General features: G+C 42.2%; 1 protein-coding gene across 1 annotated transcript in view; it reads left to right on the forward strand.

Moving 5' to 3' along the window:
* dnah5l (dynein, axonemal, heavy chain 5 like) overlaps positions 1-18,577 on the forward strand; it is a 68,086-nt gene that overhangs the window by 9,572 nt on the left and 39,937 nt on the right. Inside the window, exons 12-26 of the mRNA XM_038997213.1 lie at positions 10,430-10,549; positions 10,741-10,942; positions 11,578-11,673; positions 11,795-11,968; positions 13,536-13,625; positions 14,113-14,268; positions 14,642-14,781; positions 14,989-15,140; positions 15,415-15,593; positions 16,167-16,290; positions 16,496-16,665; positions 16,891-16,983; positions 17,382-17,585; positions 17,820-17,900; positions 17,990-18,394. Of these exons, the coding sequence (XP_038853141.1) occupies positions 10,430-10,549; positions 10,741-10,942; positions 11,578-11,673; positions 11,795-11,968; positions 13,536-13,625; positions 14,113-14,268; positions 14,642-14,781; positions 14,989-15,140; positions 15,415-15,593; positions 16,167-16,290; positions 16,496-16,665; positions 16,891-16,983; positions 17,382-17,585; positions 17,820-17,900; positions 17,990-18,394 (2,386 nt within the window). The remainder of the gene's footprint in view (positions 1-10,429; positions 10,550-10,740; positions 10,943-11,577; positions 11,674-11,794; positions 11,969-13,535; positions 13,626-14,112; positions 14,269-14,641; positions 14,782-14,988; positions 15,141-15,414; positions 15,594-16,166; positions 16,291-16,495; positions 16,666-16,890; positions 16,984-17,381; positions 17,586-17,819; positions 17,901-17,989; positions 18,395-18,577) is intronic.

Genomic DNA, 18,577 nt, shown 5'->3' on the forward strand with positions numbered 1-18,577 from the left:
GTATTACACGTCCTTAGCAGTGTTCCTGCCTGGTTGCTACAGAAACACGAGTGGACATTGTTAATGTTTTAAACCTGTATTGTCAGATTTATGACATGTTGCATTCTTAACATAAAAAAATGGCCCTTGTTATGCAATTTATGTATATATATATATATATATATATATATATATATATATATATATATATATATATATATATATATATATATATATATATACAATGCATTCGGAAAGTATTCAGACCCCTTGACTTTTTTCACATTTTATTACGTTACAGTCGTATTCTAAAATGGATTAAATAGATTGTTCCCTCAACAATCAACACACAATACCCCATAATGACAAAGCAAAAACAGGTTTTTAGAATTGCAAATGTATTAAAAATAAAAAATAGAAATAAAATATTTACATAAATATTCATACGCTTTGCTCAGTACTTTGTTGAAGCACCTTTGGCAGCGACTGCAGCTTCGAGACTTCTTGTGTATAACACTACATGCTTGGCACACCTGTATTTGGTGAGTTTCTCCCATTCTTCTCGGCAGATCCTCTCAAGTTCTGTCAGGTTGGATGGGGAGCGTTGCTGCACAGCTATTTTCAGGTCTCTCCAGAGATGTTAGATCGGGTTCAAGTCCGGGCTCTGGCTGGGCCACTCAAGGACATTCAGAGACTGTCCCAAAGCCACTCCTGCGTTGTCTTGGCTGTGTGCTTAGGGTCCTTGTCCTGTTGGAAGGTGAACCGTCGCCCCAGTCTGAGGTCCTGAGCGCTCTGGAGCAGGATTTCATCAAGGATCTCTCTGTACTTTTCTCTGTTCATCTTTCCCTCAATCCTGACTGGTCTCCCAGTCCCTACTGCTGAAAAACATCCCCACAGCATGATGCTGCCACCACCATGATTTACCATAGGGATGGTATCAGGTTTCCTCCAGACGTGACGTTTGGCGTTCAGGCAAAAGAGTTCCATCCTGGTTTCATCAGACCAGAGAATCTTGTTTCTTAGTCCTTTGGGTGCCTTTTGGCAAACTCCAAGCAGGCTGTCATTTACCTTTTACTGAGGAGTGTCTTCCGTCTGGCCACTCTACCATAAAGGCCTGATTGGTGGAGTGCTGCAGAGATGGTTGTCATTCTGGAAGGTTCTCCCATCTCCACAGAGGAACTCTGGAGCTCTGTCAGAGTGACCATCGGGTTCTTGGTCACCTCTCTGACCAAGGCCCTTCTCCCCCGCTTGCTCAGTTTGGCTGGGCGGTCAGCTCTAGGAAGAGTCTTGGTGGTTCCAGACTTCCATTTAAAAACGCTGAAGGCCACTGTGTTCTTGCGGACCTTCAATGCTGCAGACATTTTTTGGTAACCTTCCCCAGATCTGTGCCTCGACACAATCCTGTCTCTGAGCTCTACGGACAATTCCTTCGACCTTATGGCTTGGTTTATGTTCTGACATGCATTGTCAACTGTGGATCCTCATATAGACAGGTGTGTGCCTTAATGGAAACAGGATGCACCTGAGCTCAAAGTCTCATAGCAAAGGGTCTGAACACTTACAATAAGATATTTCTGTTTTTTTATTTTTAATACATTTGCAAACATTTCTAAAAACCTGTTCTCGTTTTGTCATTGTGGAGTATTGTGTGTAGATAAATAAGGAAAAAATTGAATTTAAATACATTTTAGAATAAGGCTGTAACGTAACAAAATGTGGAAAAAGGGAAGGGGTCTGAATACTTTCCGAATGCACTGTGTGTGTGTATGTATATATATATATATATTGGGTTCACTTAGAAATGTCCTTGTTTTTGAAAGAAAAGCACATTTTTGGTCAGAAATATAGTGTAGACATTGTTATTGTTGTAAATGACTATTGTAGCTCGAAACGGCAGATTTTTTAATGGAATATCTACGTCGGCATACATAGGCACATTATCAGCAACCATCACTCCTGTGTTCCAATGGCACGCTGTGTTAGCTAATCCAAGTTTATCATTTTAAAAGACTAATTGATAATTAGATAACACTTTTCCAATTATGTTTGCACAGCTGAAAACTGTTGTACTGATTAAAGAAGCAATAAAACGGTCCTTCTTTAGACTAGTTGAGTATCTGGAGCATCAGCATTTGTGGGTTCGATTACAGGCTCAGAATATATATATATATATATATATATATACAGTACGAGTCAAAGTTTGGACACATCTACTCATTCAAGGTTTTTTCTTTATTTTTACTATTTTCTACATTGTAGAATAATAGTGAAGACATCAAAACTATGAAATATCACATATGGAATCATGTAGTAACCCAAAAAGTTTTAAACAAATCCAAATATATTTTATATTCTTCAAAGTAGCCACCCTTTGACTTGATGACAGCTTTCCACACGTTTGGCATTCTCTCAACCAGCTTCACCTGGAATGCTTTTCAAACAACCTTGAAGGAGTTCCCACATATGCTGAGCACTTGTTGGCTGCTTTTCCTTCACTCTGCGGTCCAACTCATCCCAAACCATCTCAATTGGGTTGAGGTCAGGTGATTGTGGAGGCCTGATTTGTTTAACTCTTTTTTGATTACAACATGATTCCATGTGTGTGTGACTGACGGTTTCAAATCGGTCTTATGTAGCAAAATATGCAATTGTGTTTTTTACATTGGATAAAAGTAGAGACGCAGCGCTACAAAATGGTATATCATTCCCTACAGTTGAGGAAATTTGGCTTTGGAAGTTGATAAACTTGATAAACTATAGCTAACCAAGCAAATAGCTCTTTCTGTCAAAATTAGAAACGTGTAATATCTGAAAATGTATCTAGCTAGACTATCTTACATCATTATACATATACATCGTATACATCATTCATTGTTGGACGCGTCTCCTGTCGGATGCGATGGTTGCCCTTAGTTTGAAGACATAATCCAGAGACAGGTGTTTTCGCCATCTCCTTAGCTATCATACTCGAATTCCACTGATTTCAAAACTCAGTCCTTCAGAAAGCGATACATTTAAAAAAAATTAAAAAAGCAGTGTTAGACAGGATTACCTAGACATACTGACCAGCTGAAATTGACAGAAGCGTGCTATATGGCAGACCAATCCAAACTCATCTCTCAGCATGTCCAGCCGACTCATTATCTTAACCAATCATGGCTAGCGGGAAGGTTGCTCACTTTTTCCGTGGCTAAACCAACTAGGCTTGTATTTAACAATTTTATTCGTATTTCCAGATGGCATACAAGTTTGTTATAAAGGCATATAAAAGTTCACATGTTTGAGAAGGCATTTCTGCCAAAAAACGCATTTTTATTTTAAAAAGAGTTTACATTAATAGTGACCCGTGAAACAGGTCACGTGTTATTTCATAGGTTTGATGTCTTCACTATTATTCTACAATGTAGAAAATAGTAAAAATATAGAAAAACCCCTGAATAAGTAGGTGTGTCCAAACTTTTGACTGGTACTGTGTGTGTGTGTGTGTGTGTGTTATATATACAGTGGGGCAAAAAAGTATTTAGTCAGCCACCAATTGTGCAAGTTCTCCCACTTAAAAAGATGAGAGAGGCCTGTAATTTTCATCATAGGTACACTTCAACTATGACAGACAAGATGAGAAAAAAAAATCCAGAAAATCACATTGTAGGATTTTTAATGAATTTATTTGCAAATTATGGTGGAAAATAAGTATTTGGTCACCGTCAAACAAGCAAGATTTCTGGCTCTCACAGACCTGTAACTTCTTCTTTAAGAGGCTCCTCTGTCCTCCACTCGTTACCTGTATTAATGGCACCTGTTTGAACTTGTTATCAGTATAAAAGACACCTGTCCACAACCTCAAACAGTCACACTCCAAACTCCACTATGGCCAAGACCAAAGAGCTGTCAAAGGACACCAGAAACAAAATTGTAGACCTGCACCAGGCTGGAAAGACTGAATCTGCAATAGGTAAGCAGCTTGGTTTGAAGAAATCAACTGTGGGAGCAATTATTAGGAAATGGAAGACATACAAGACCACTGATAATCTCCCTTGATCTGGGGCTCCACGCAAGATCTCACCCCGTGGGGTCAAAATGATCACAAGAACGGTGAGCAAAAATCCCAGAACCACATGGGGGGACCTAGTGAATGACCTGCAGAGAGCTGGGACCAAAGTAACAAAGCCTACCATCAGTAACACACTACGCCGCCAAGGACTCAAATCCTGCAGTGCCAGACGTGTCCCCCTGCTTAAGCCAGTACATGTCCAGGCCCGTCTGAAGTTTGCTAGAGAGCATTTGGATGATCCAGAAGAAGATTGGGAGAATGTCATATGGTCAGATAAAACCAAAATAGAACTTTTTGGTAAAAACTCAACTCGTCGTGTTTGGAGGACAAAGAATGCTGAGTTGCATCCAAAGAACACCATACCTACTGTGAAGCATGGGGGTGGAAACATCATGCTTTGGGGCTGTTTTTCTGCAAAGGGACCAGGACGACTGATCCGTGTAAAGGACAGAATGAATGGAGAGATTGAGATTTTGAGATTTTTTGTGAAAACCTCCTTCCATCAGCAAGGGCATTGAAGATGAAACGTGGCTGGGTCTTTCAGCATGACAATGATCCCAAACACACCACCCGGGCAACGAAGGAGTGGCTTCGTAAGAAGCATTTCAAGGTCCTGGAGTGGCCTAGCCAGTCTCCAGATCTCAACCCCATAGAAAATCTTTGGAGGGAGTTGAAAGTCCGTGTTGCCCAGCAACAGCCCCAAAACATCACTGCTCTAGAGGAGCTCTGCATGGAGGAATGGGCCAAAATACCAGCAACAGTGTGTGAAAACCTTGTGAAGACTTACAGAACACGTTTGACCTCTGTCATTGCCAACAAAGGGTATATAACAAAGTATTGAGATAAACTTTTGTTATTGCCCCACTGTATATGTACACAGTTAAAGTTCACATACACTTAGGTTGGAGTCATTAAAACTTGTTTTTCAGAAACAAAATTGTAGACCTGCACACCAGAAACAAATCTCTTGTTAACAAATCTCTTGTTAACAAACTATAGTTTGGGCAAGTCGGGTAGGACATCTACTTTGTGCATGACACAAGTAATTTTTCCAACAATTGTTTACAGACAGATTATTTCACTTATAATTCACTGTATCACAATTCCAGTGGGTCAGAAGTTTGCATACACTAAGTTGACTGTGCCTTTAAACAGCTTGGAAAATTACAGAACATGGTGTCATGGCTTTTGAAGCTTCTGATAGGCTAATTGACATCATTTGAGTCAATTGGAGGTGTACCTGTGGATGTATTTCAAGGCCTACCTTCAAACTCAGTGCCTCTTTGCTTGACATCAGGTGAAAATCAAAAGAAATCAGCCAAGACCTCAGCAACAAAATTGTAGACCTCCACAAGTCTGGTTCATCCTTGGGAGCAATTTCCAAACGCCTGAAGGCACTACGTTCATCTGTACAAACAATAGTACGCAAGTATAAGCACCATGGGACCACGCAGCCGTCATACTGCTCAGGAAGGAGACACGTTCTGTCTCCTAGAGATGAACGTACTTTGGTGCGAAAGTGCAAATCAATCCCAGAACAACAGCAAAGGACCTTGTGAAGATGCTGGAGGAAACAGGTACAAAAGTATCTATATCCACAGTAAAACAAGTCCTATATCGACATAACCTGAAAGGCCGCTCAGCAAGGAAGAAGCCACTGCTCCAAAACCGCCATAAAAAAGCCAGACTACGGTTTGCAACTGCACATGGGGACAAAGATCGTACTTTTTGGAGAAATGTCCACTGGTCTGATGAAACAAAAATAGAACTGTTTGGCAATAATGACCATTGTTATGTTTGGAGGAAAAAGGGGGAGGCTTGCAAGCCGAAGAACACCATCCCAACTGTGAAGCACGGGGGTGGCAGCAACATGTTGTGGGGGTGCTTTGCTGCAGGAGGGTCTGGTGCACTTCACAAAATAGATGGCATCATGAGGAAAGAAAAGTATGTGGATATATTGAAGCAACATCTGAAGACATCAGTCAGGAAGTTAAAGCTTGGTTGCAAATGGGTCTTCCAAATGGACAATGACCCCAAGCATACTTCCAAAGTTGTGGCAAAATGGCTTAAGGACAACAAAGTCAAGGTATTGGAGTGGCCATCACAAAGCCCTGACCTCAATCCTATAGAACATTTGTGGGCAGAACTGAAAAAGTGTGTGCGAACAAGGATGCCTACAAACCTGATTCAGTTACACCAGCCCTGTCATGAGGAATGGGCCAAAATTCACTCAACTTATTGTGGGAAGCTTGTGGAAGGCTACCCAAACGTTTGACCCAAGTTAAACAATTTAAAGGCAATGCTACCAAATACTAATTGAGTGTATGTAAACACTGGGAATGTGATGAAACAAATTAAAGCTGAAATAAATCATTCTCTCTACTATTATTCTGACATTTCACATTCTTAAAATAAAGTGGTGATCCTAACTGACCTAAGACAGGGAATCTTTACTAGGATTAAATGTCAGGAATTGTGAAAAACTGAGTTTAAATGTATTTGGCTAAGGTGTATGTAAACTTCCGACTTCAACTGTATGTGTATATATATATACACTGCTCAAAAAAATAAAGGGAACACTTAAACAACACAATGTAACTCCAAGTCAATCACACTTCTGTGAAATCAAACTGTCCACTTAGGAAGCAACACTGATTGACAATAAATTTCACATGTTGTTGTGCAAATGGAATAGACAAAAGGTGGAAATTATAGGCAATTAGCAAGACACCCCCCAAAACAGGAGTGATTCTGCAGGTGGTGACCACAGACCACTTCTCAGTTCCTATGCTTCCTGGCTGATGTTTTGGTCACTTTTGAATGCTGGCGGTGCTCTCAATCTAGTGGTAGCATGAGACGGAGTCTACAACCCACACAAGTGGCTCAGGTAGTGCAGTTCATCCAGGATGGCACATCAATGCGAACTGTGGCAAAAAGGTTTGCTGTGTCTGTCAGCGTAGTGTCCAGAGCATGCAGGCGCTACCAGGAGACAGGCCAGTACATCAGGAGACGTGGAGGAGGCCGTAGGAGGGCAACAACCCAGCAGCAGGACCGGTACCTCCGCCTTTGTGCAAGGAGGTGCACTGCCAGAGCCCTGCAAAATGACCTCCAGCAGGCCACAAATGTGCATGTGTCTGCTCAAACGGTCAGAAACAGACTCCATGAGGGTGGTATGAGGGCCCGACGTCCACAGGTGGGGGTTGTGCTTACAGCCCAACACCGTGCAGGACGTTTGGCATTTGCCAGAGAACACCAAGATTGGCAAATTCGCCACTGGCGCCCTGTGCTCTTCACAGAGGAAAGCAGGTTCACACTGAGCACTTGAGCACATGTGACAGACGTGACAGAGTCTGGAGATGCCGTGGAGAACGTTCTGCTGCCTGCAACATCCTCCAGCATGACCGGTTTGGCGATGGGTCAGTCATGGTGTGGGGTGGCATTTCTTTGTGGGGACGCACAGCCCTCCATGTGCTCGCCAGAGGTAGCCTGACTGCCATTAGGTACCGAGATGAGATCCTCAGACCCCTTGTGAGACCATATGCTGACACATGCACATTTGTGGCCTGCTGGAGGTCATTTTGAAGGGCTCTGGCAGTGCACCTCCTTGCACTAAGGCGGAGGTACCGGTCCTGCTGCTGGGTTGTTGCCCTCCTACGGCCTCCTCCACGTCTCCTGATGTACTGGCCTGTCTCCTGGTAGCGCCTGCATGCTCTGGACACTACGCTGACAGACACAGCAAACCTTTTTGCCACAGTTCGCATTGATGTGCCATCCTGGATGAACTGCACTACCTGAGCCACTTGTGTGGGTTGTAGACTCCGTCTCATGCTACCACTAGATTGAGAGCACCGCCAGCATTCAAAAGTGACCAAAACATCAGCCAGGAAGCATAGGAACTGAGAAGTGGTCTGTGGTCACCACCTGCAGAATCACTCCTGTTTTGGGGGGTGTCTTGCTAATTGCCTATAATTTCCACCTTTTGTCTATTCCATTTGCACAACAGCATGTGAAATTTATTGTCAATCAGTGTTGCTTCCTAAGTGGACAGTTTGATTTCACAGAAGTGTGATTGACTTGGAGTTACATTGTGTTGTTTAAGTGTTCCCTTTATTTTTTTGAGCAGTGTATATACACACACACACAGTGGCAAGCAAACTGTATGTGAAACCTTTGGAATTACCTGGATTTCTGTATAGATTTGTCATAAAATTTGATCTGATCTTCATCTAAGTCACAACAATAGACAAACACAGTCTGCTTAAACTAATAACACACAAACAATTATACGTTTTCATGCCTTTATTGAACACACTGTGTAAACATTCACAGTGCAGGGTGGAAAAAGTATGTGAACCCTTGGATTTAATAACTGGTTGACCCTCCTTTTTGCAGCAATAACCTCAACCGAACATTTTCTGTCGGAGCGGATCAGACCTGCACAACGGTCAGGAGGATTTTTGGACCATTCGTCTTTACAAAACCATGTCAGTTCAGAAATATTCTTGGGATGTCTGGTGTGAACTGCTCTTTTGAGGTCATGCCACAGCATCTCAATCGGGTTGAGGTCAGGACTCTGACTGGGCCACTCCAAAAGGCATAGTTTCTTCTGTTAAAGCCATTCTGTTGTTGATTTACCTCTGTGTTTTTTGTCGTTGTCCTGTTGCACCACTCAACTTGTTGAGCTTCAATTGGCGGACAGATAGCCTTACATTCTCCTGCAAAATGTGTTGATTAACTTGGGAATTCATTTTTCCGTCGATGATAGCAAGCTGTCTAGGCCCTGAGGCAGCAAAGCAGCCCCAAACCCCGATGCTCCCTCCACTATACTTTACAGTGGGGATGAAGTTTTGATGTTGGTGTGCTGGGCCTTTTTTTCTCCACACATAGTGTTGTATGTTCCTTCCAAACAACTCAACTGTAGTTTCATCTGTCCACAGAATATTTTGCCAGTAGTGCTGTGGAACATCCAGGTGCTCTTTTGCAAACCTCTGGCGTGCAGCAATGTTTTTTTTGGACAGCAGTGGCTTCTTCCGTGGTGTCCTCCCATGTCCTCCCACACCATTCTTGTTTCGTGTTTTACGTATCGTAGACTCGTCAACAGAGATGTTAGCATGTCCCAGAGATTTCTGTAAGTCTTTAGCTGAAACTATAGGATTCTTCTTATCCTCATTGAGTATTCTGAGCTGTGTTCTTGCAGTCTTCTTTGCAAGACGGCCACTCTTAGGGAGAGTAGCAACAGGGCTGAACTTTCTCCATTTATAGACAATTTGCCTTACCATGGACTGATCAACATCAAGGCTTTTAGAGATACTTTTGCAACCATTTCCTGCTTTATGCAAGTCAACAATTCTTAATCTTAGGTATTTTGAGATCTCTTTTCTTCCAGGGATGGTTCACATCAGGCAATGCTTCTTGTGAATAGCAAACTCACATTTTGTGAGTGCTTTTTATAGGGCAGGGCAGCTCTAACCAACATCTCCAATCTCGTCTCATTGATTGGACTCGAGGTTAGCTGACTCCTGACTCCAATTAGCTTTTGGAGAAGTCATTAGCCTAGGGGTTCACATACTTTTTCCAACCTACACTGTGAAAGTTTAAATTATGTATTCAATATAGATAAGAAAATATAATCATTTTTGTGTTATTAGTTTAAGCACACTATGTTTGTCTATTGTTGTGACTTAGATGAAGATCAGATCAAATTTGATGACCAATTTATGCAGAAATCCAGGAAATTCCAAAGGGTTCACATACTTTTTCTTGCCACTGTATATATACTGTATGCCATAATTATACCACATTATACACATAAATATACCCCATATTAATCAATCTCCATGTGTGACAAATTAAACCCTGAATGAAAAATATTGATTTATTTTACAATCTACCAAACTGCAGCTATAAACCGTTTCGACCTATTTCCGTAAAGTAAGTAAGCCTCTGAAATTGAAGTAGGGATGCAGGCAATTTTTCAGCACAGTCATGGTATGCAAGCAATATTATAAGTCACCCAATAACTTCTTGCAGAAAGTGACCCTGCTTTCCAACTCAAAGACTCTGTAAACTGCAGTACTATGCTCATATTTCAGGACAAATCTACTCTGAAAAATGTTGCTTCATTCATAAGTACATTTGTCTATTCTAGAGGACATTCAAATTAAAGCAGTTAATTTGACATTTTAGCTTCCAAATAATCAACAACTATGGTGATGCATGTGAGGTTATGTTTAAAATTGTGCTTAAGTAAAGTAAACCTACGACTGTGCCAAGCAACTATTGCGAAATAAATATTATAGTATAATTATATTATTCACACTTTGGAAGGATTTCTATGCCTTATTTGTTAGCATATGAAACAGTGTTGTTGAAGGACGTCTATGGCATGTCTCCTCTCAGAAACGAGATGTTGAGGAGGATCAGAGAATGCACACAGCTCAACCAGGAGTATCAGCTGTGCTTCCAGAGGGTGCGAGAGAAGCTTCGGGACAACCCCAACGACAAGCAGTTTGAGTTCAGGTAAACTTTTCTTTTCCTATTCTCAGTTACCTGAGTTACCTGAGAATAGTTCTCAGTTACCTGAGAATAGGAAAAAACTCAGTTTTACCAATAAAAAACTCAGTTTTACCTATAAAAAACTCAGTTTTACCAATAAAATAGTTCAAAAACGAATTTAGCGCACCTCAAATAAACACTTCATTCCACTGCAGTGAGAATTACATCTTCGGCAAATTCGACACATTCTGCAAGCGACTGGAGAAGATTGCAGACATGGCCTCCATTTTGGAGGACCTCGCATCTCTGCAACACATGAAAGTGGAGGGGATCGAAAAGATCTTTGTTCGCTATCAGACCATTGTGACCACCGCCAAGTCCAAGACCTACAATGTGCTTGACCACCGCAAGTTGGAGGTACTATTTTATTTTAATTAGATATTTGACCTATATTTTACCAGGCAGGTCAATTAAGAAAAACATTGCATTTACAATGATTGCCTGGCAAGAGACATAAAGCCTACTGTGGGGCAGGGGGCGGGGATAAAAATGAAACACAGACGGAAGACACTTGGCAACAGTACAGATACATCACCAGACAGACAGTGGAAGCAAAGCACATCACGACAAGAAAGGCATCGCCGCACTACATGAAGAGAGTCCTATGGCAACAAACACCATGGCACAAACAATGTTAAGGGCAGACAACAGAACAAGAGAAAACGACAAAGTGTCAGACCACAATACAAGTAGCATAGCACTACTGAATAGCCAAATGGAGAGATAGAGGCAACAAATAATAGCAGCGCAAGCAGCCAGTCAGAAAACAGAGTGAGAGTGTCCATGATTGAGTCCTTAATATCAAATGTATGATGAAGTGCTGGTTGTAAAAACAGACGATAATACCAATTGATCAATCTGGCTAGTACAACTGCCATAACTCCATGAAATTGTAATAAAATGGTTTCTGTGAGGGTTTTAAGTTGATCAAAAGAATTGTATTGAATTGTCTCTGAATTGTATGAGTGCTACAGATCCTGCTCTTTGCTCAGTTTGACAGTGACTACACAGAGTTCAAGATCCAGATCCAAGGACTCTTCCAGTCTCTCCAGTCATTGCTAGTGACCTGGTTTGAGCAGTCACTAACCGTGAGTTCTGATCCAAAAGTCTCTATGACATCTAAGGGTACCAACTAATCTCGAATTGTAAAGCATGCTTCTATGATGATTGGTCACCTTTCACTTTGCTGAATTCTTTCTCTACCATTAGACTGAGCGAATGCTTGAACTCCTCTCTAAGTTTGAGAATGGCGTCGGTAAGCAGCTGGACCTCACAGACAAATACATGGCAGTACTGCAGCGCTATAGCCGAGACCTGGAGCTTGTCAGGAAGCTCTATCAAAAGCAGAAGGACAACCCTCCCATTCCGCGAAACATGCCTCCTGTGAGTCCAGCAAATTGGTAGCATTTCATGATAAAAGCATGATGAATTATGTGTTTTTCTTCCAGCATTCTTAAAAATAAAGGAGAGCCGCACACTCTAGGAGCTCAGATGCAAAAAATATTTAATTTACCAACGTTTCGACAGGCAAGCTGTCTTCATCAGGGTACAATCACAGACACTGCGGGATGACTCATTTCTATAGTGTCAAGACACACAGGTGTCTGTAATCATGGCCAAGAGTGGCCTAATATCATTGGTTAATTTCTCAAATATTAAAATGGCATAGAAAGAGCAGCATACAATAAATACAAATGGATGGCATACGATCATAGACTCACTTAAGACCACCCAAGCCTACAAACAACCACAATGGCAAAGTCACAACAATCACAAGAATGGCTTCAGATCAAAGTCCACGTTGAGACCGAAGGGAGCAAGGGTCTTTAAGTTAAAGATCCAGGCAGCCTCTCGTTTTAACAATAAATTATCAAGGTCACCGCCTCTCCTAGTGAGGGTGACATGTTCGATGCCAATATAACGCAGAGACAAAATCGAGTGGCCTGCCTCCAAAAAGTGGGCCGCAACTGGGTAGGTCAAGTTTTGGCACCTAATGGTGCTACGATGCTCTGAGATACGTACTTTTAATTCACGCTTTGTTTTACCCACATAATTTTTACCACAAGGACAAGTTATAAGATAAATAACTGCCTTAGTGGAGCACGTAATAACACCTTTGATTGGGATCGATTTCCCTGTTTGTGGATGTTTGAAGGATCTGCATTTATAAGTGCCATTGCATTGAGCGCAGCCATTACACTTATAATTTCTATCCAGTAGGGGCGCAAATAGACGTTGTTCAGGAATATCTTGGGGTGGTAAATCAGAGTGTACCAATTGGTCTCTGAGATATCTGCCCCGCGAAAATACGACCAAGGGAAGGTCCGAAAACACATTACCGAGACTATCATCGGATTTTAGAATGAGCCAATGTTTGTGAACGATTCCCTTAATTTGTTCAGAGCGCTTTGAATAGCAGGTAGTTAGAATGCAAGAATGCGTCTTTTTGCGAGACTGCCCTTGAAAAAGGTCATGTCTCATTCACTGTTTTGTTATAGTATAATGTACTCAGACCTCTGTGGCTACTGCAAAATACATTTCGCACATTTGCTGGCTGCCCATAGAGCTATGCAGCACTTCCTCAGTTACATTTGATGTAGGATGACTATGGTGTTAATGTCACAGCCTGTATGAAAGAGGATCTAATGCAGGGCTCCTCCAACCCTGTTCCTGGAGAGCAACCGTCCTGTATTTTTTTCACATCTGATTATAATAATTAGCTGGTTGATGAGATGAATCCGGTTAGAACCAAGCCGGGTTGGAGTGAAAACCTACAAGAGGGTAGCTCTCCAGGAACAGGGTTGGAGAGCCCTGATCTAATGCATTTATCCCTTTTCAGACATTTAAGGCGTACTAAACAAATACAGTGTGAAGAACACAGTCAGCACATACAGAATGTCAAGAGTCTTTTTGGTCTTCATAAGTTTTAAAATGCTTCTCTCTCTGGCAGGTTGCAGGGAAGATTATGTGGTCGCGGCAACTATTCCGAAAGATTGAGTTACCTATGTCTATCCTGAAAAACAAAATGGACATTCTAAAGGTAGTGTTTTACAATTTCAATAACATTTCCTCAATTGTTTTGTTTCATATGTAACCCTAAATTAGGTAGATGTGATACTTTGGATTGACACTTTACCAACTTTGTGTCTTCTGAATTCATACTTTTGTGTGGGAAGCAAATCAAAGGAAATTAAATGTAATGTGACATCAATGAAATGTGATATCTACAGTACCTAATTTGTATGGTGGGTGGGTGTCTTGCTAATTGCCTATAATTTCCACCTTTTGTCTATTCCATTTGCACAACAGCATGTGAAATGTATTGTCAATCAGTGTTGCTTCCTAAGTGGACAGTTTGATTCCACAGAAGTGTGATTGACTTGGAGTTACATTGTGTTGTTTAAGTGTTCCCTTTATTTTTTTGAGCAGTGTATTTAGAATGCATGCCCAGTACATTGCTTCATTCTGAGCAGTATGCTCATGTAGATATTGTTACAGAGACTCATGCTTCTGTTTTTGTCTGGCAGACCCCTGAGATGAGGAAGGTGATCAGAAGCTATAACAAGATGGCCGCCGTTCTCCTTGAGTTCGAGCTCCTGTACCACAGAGGCTGGAGCCAAGCCGTGGAGATGGGCCGTCACGGCCTGAATGCATCGCTGCTCGTCAGAGACCCAGAAACAAAGGTTCTGCCCATTCCAAAGTGCTGCTAATGTCGACATTATATTCAGACAATGGCCTTTTACTTAGAGGCCAAAGCAACACCTTGCATTATTTTTCATAATGTCAACATTATATAAGCGTGTGTTGTGCAAATTTGAGATTTACATTAACATTTTTGTCATTTAGCAGACGCTCTTATTCTTAGCGACTTACAGGAGCAATTAGGGTTAAGTGCCTTGCTCAAGGACACATCGGCAGATTCTTCACATAGTTGTCTCGTGGATTCGAACCCGCAACCTTTCCGTTATTGGCCCAACGCTTTTCACCGCTAGGCCTACCCTCTCCGATTTCTCTCTGTTAACTCACCCTTCAATATTGTGATTCTTACCTGCCCAGAAGATATATGTTAATCTTGACTCCTTGGTCCTGGAGGTTCTGCATGAGGCTAAGTGCATGCATAAGCTTGGCGTAACGGTCCCAACGGTGATCCTGAATATGTGTGCCAAAGAAGTCGAGCTGAAGGCCCAGCAAAACAGGTGAGATATTATTGATTGAATCAAGTGTTTCAGTAATCAAGTGTTGAACTAAACCAAAACACCCTGTATCTCCCAGGATCAGGTTTGGTGACCAGGTGTTGACTATGGGTCTAATGTACAATACATGTCTATTTTTTACAACAGTTGAAGCAAAAATGCCCATGGTATCATAGAGGATGTTTTAATAGTGAAATCCCTTTGTCCCAGGCTACAGGAAATGCTGCAGGACTTTGAAGCAGTCTTATCCAGGATCCCTCCCATCCTCCTCCCCCTGATGCAGCCCTTCATCAGACATGTGGAGAACTCTCTCTCCCCAGGGCTCACTACTCTCTCCTGGACATCACTCAACACTGACAGATGTGAGAGAAACACTCTGTAGTTTACTGGTACAATTCGAAAGGGTTCTCCTATTCCAGTCCTGGGGACGGTTGTACAGTATGTGTGCAGGCGTTAGTTCCAACCCTGTGGTAATACACCTGATTCAGCTAATCATAACCCATTAGGAGGATTATGATTGGGTTAAATATCTGAATCAGGTGTGTTACTGCAGGGCTGGATTTAAGCATTGAATCTGGGATTGTGTTCTTTCAGTAATATTCAGACTTAACCAAACAGACTGTCCTTTTCTTGTAGTCATAGAGAATGTATATGGAGTACTGCAAGAACTGGAGCAAGTTGCAAAGGTTGCCATGGATACACTGGAGTGTCGCATCGAGAGAATCCTACAGGCCATGTCATCCACTGCCCTGCTGGTGCTGCCCGAGGATATGCCCGTTTCATCCCAAAACTTTCATAGCCAAGCTGAGGACACTGTGAGGTCTGCTGGGAAGGCACTGAGCATGTGAGTGCTGACTGAGCTCTACAAATTATACAGAAAGGTCAATTATGCCTTTGTTGGGTTAGTCCAATATGTGAAATCTTAGTGTCATTACATGGTTTGATATGGACTTGCAACAAGTGACCAACAGACAAAGGAAAATAAATGATTGGTGTTTTCAGAGTAATCGTCTCTCTATTACCATTACCAACAACAGCATCATTGATCAAATCATCAGGGTATCATTGTTTGAAACGTTTGCTCAGTTTCACTTCAGCTGTTTATCTTGATTTCACTGCAGCCAAAGTAAACAAGTGGAAATGTCTATGTACGAGATGACTGATGAGCTGAAAAAGAGGATGACGCCAGCAGAAGTAGTCAACCTAGAGGTGGGTTAGTGTGACTGACTCGGGGAACAGCGCAAGTTTTCAGGTCTCAGGACAAAGTTACTTTTCACACAAGTGTGGTTCAAGAAACCACCTCTGTTATACATTAGCAGTAAACGCACAACTACACCTGTCAACAATGATAGAGCCTTTGTGTAACGCCTCAATGTTCTCTGATTCAGGGGTCTCTCCAGTGTCTACACCCGGATGCTAAACAGAAGACACGCTGCCAGTCGTGTCTAGCCTGTTGCTTTTACAACCTGATGGCTCAGCTGTGCCAGAGGAACACAGAGGCCCTGGTCAAAGGTGAGATTTACGATTGTTCTTTTACCTATGTGAGGTCATCGGGGTTGGGATCAACTCTGTTTTAATCAAACCAAGACATTCATTCAAATGCAATAATTTAATGAAAACAATACACATTGGCAATAATAGTTAGTTGCTTTTGACTGAGTACCAAAACTGCCCTAAACTGACGTATGTTTTCCTATAATCATTTACATTTTCATAGCTACAAGGTCATCCCTTGATTCTCTGAGGCGAAGGCTTCATGTGGCGAGTTCCAAGTACCAGTCGTCCTCGTACCTGAGTCGAGCACAGGTCCAGGTTCCTCTCTTCAAGGCCTCTATTCAGCTGGCCATTCCCAACATCGTCCTCAAGCCCAGTCTGGAGGACATCCAGGTACTCCTTGACACATTTAAAGAAATAGTCCACAGTCAAAGTTTGTTGGCAAATTGGATAAAAAAGATTAATGGAGAATATATATATTTAAGTCTATTTTATGTTATGAATATACACGTTAGTGTGTTTATTGCTATCTCTTCACTATTCAATTATTTTCCACTGATAAATCACATAGTATGGTGGCATTGTCCTCTGTCTTTGTCCCTTGCTTGTGTCTCACAGAGTACTGTCAACAAAGTTGTGAGCATTGTGCTGTCAATGGCTACAGACATCCCACTATGGACATTTTCCCATCTACATCACAAGCAGCTTCAGGTATGCTTGCTATCTGGTCGATGTATCTGCTGCTTATTACGTCTGTTGTGTTGCCTTGGACTTCTCTACTGTGAATATTTCTTATTGTTGTATATTTGATGAATTTGTACCTTTTCTCCATATAGTGTGTTTTATTTATTTTTAGTGTTATATTTATTTTTATTGTGTGTTGTCCTGTTCACTGTTAGCCAGGTTGTATTGTAAATGAGAATTGGTTCTCAATTGACTTCTCTGGTTAAATAAAAGTGGAATAAATAAATCAAATAAATAAACTAAAGATTCCTGAATGGTATTACTATCATATTTCTTTCTTATAATTATTCCTACCTTAAATATTGTTCAGAAATTGAATGTAAGAAGTGATCCAAATTGGGGTCTTTTCCTGTGCCCCTCTCCAGGCAGAGCAGGCTGCAGTGAGGGACGCTGGGGACGACGGCCCCCTGACCAAGCAGCTGGTCCTCAAGCCCCTGGACCGGCAGCTGGCCGAGCACAAGGACGTCACCAAGGCCGTCATCCAGCTGGGTTCCATCGTGTCCTCCCTCAGGACCGAGGCCGGGGATGTACTGCAGGAGTTCCATCAATTCTCCACCCTGTGGAATCAGGTCTGCTGGGCTGGAAATGTTAGCGATACATAAAAGAATGCTGGTGGCATCATCTTTGAATGATCCATTAGTATTCAAGTTCTACCAGAGCCAGGAATGTACGAAGCCAAGAATGAAAGAGAGAAAGACACAATGTCGATGAATTGATGTACTGTATCCAATGATTTGATATGATTTGATCATATTTGACCGTTCGGATCTACTATATAACATGACTCGTATTGTTCTCCCCAGGACCCAGAGGAGGAAGTGAAAACCTTCCTGGAGACCAGTCCATCCCTCCCAGCGTTCAGCACTCAGATTTCCTCCTACTCTGTTAGTGACATTCACTCATTGTTTTACATATTGGATGGTTGTCATTAGATTTTGATCTGTTTGATGTGTTACTTGCTCACCTCATGCAGACAATGGAAGCTCAGATTGAAGGCTTGCCAGCCTCCTGCACTGTGGGTTCAGTCCTGTTCCACACAGACCACCTTAAGCTCTCCCTGACCCAGGAGTGCCGTGCCTGGAAACGGGCCTTTGGAGCCGCGCTGAACAGCCAGGCCTCAGCCGACATGGCCGACATCTACTCCTTTGTGGACGGCCTGACCAAGAGGCTCCAGAGGCCTGTCGAAGACCTGGAGGACGTTAGGGGAGCCATGGCCTCTCTCCGAGAGGTCAGAGAGGCAGAGATCCGGATAGACGCCACCATCGGCCCCGTGGAGGAGTCGTTTGCCCTGCTCAACCGCCACGAGTTGATCTTCAGCGACGGGAACGCAGAGAAGGTGGATGGGCTGACGTACACCTGGAGGAACCTTAATGCACTGGTGGGTGGAAAACGAAACCTGTCATGTATTTCACGTCACATTTTCTCACCTGACATTTTATTGTTCCTCTATTCACTTGTCCTGTGTGGAGTGCTGTTTCTGATGCCAAACATTCTCTTGAGCTCTGCATGGCTTGTCAATCACCTTGTAACCCACTGAGGCAAAATATAATGAATTTGATGA

Source organism: Salvelinus namaycush, chromosome 7 (assembly GCF_016432855.1).
Source record: "Salvelinus namaycush isolate Seneca chromosome 7, SaNama_1.0, whole genome shotgun sequence".
In the NCBI taxonomy this organism is placed as follows: Eukaryota; Metazoa; Chordata; class Actinopteri; order Salmoniformes; family Salmonidae; genus Salvelinus; species Salvelinus namaycush.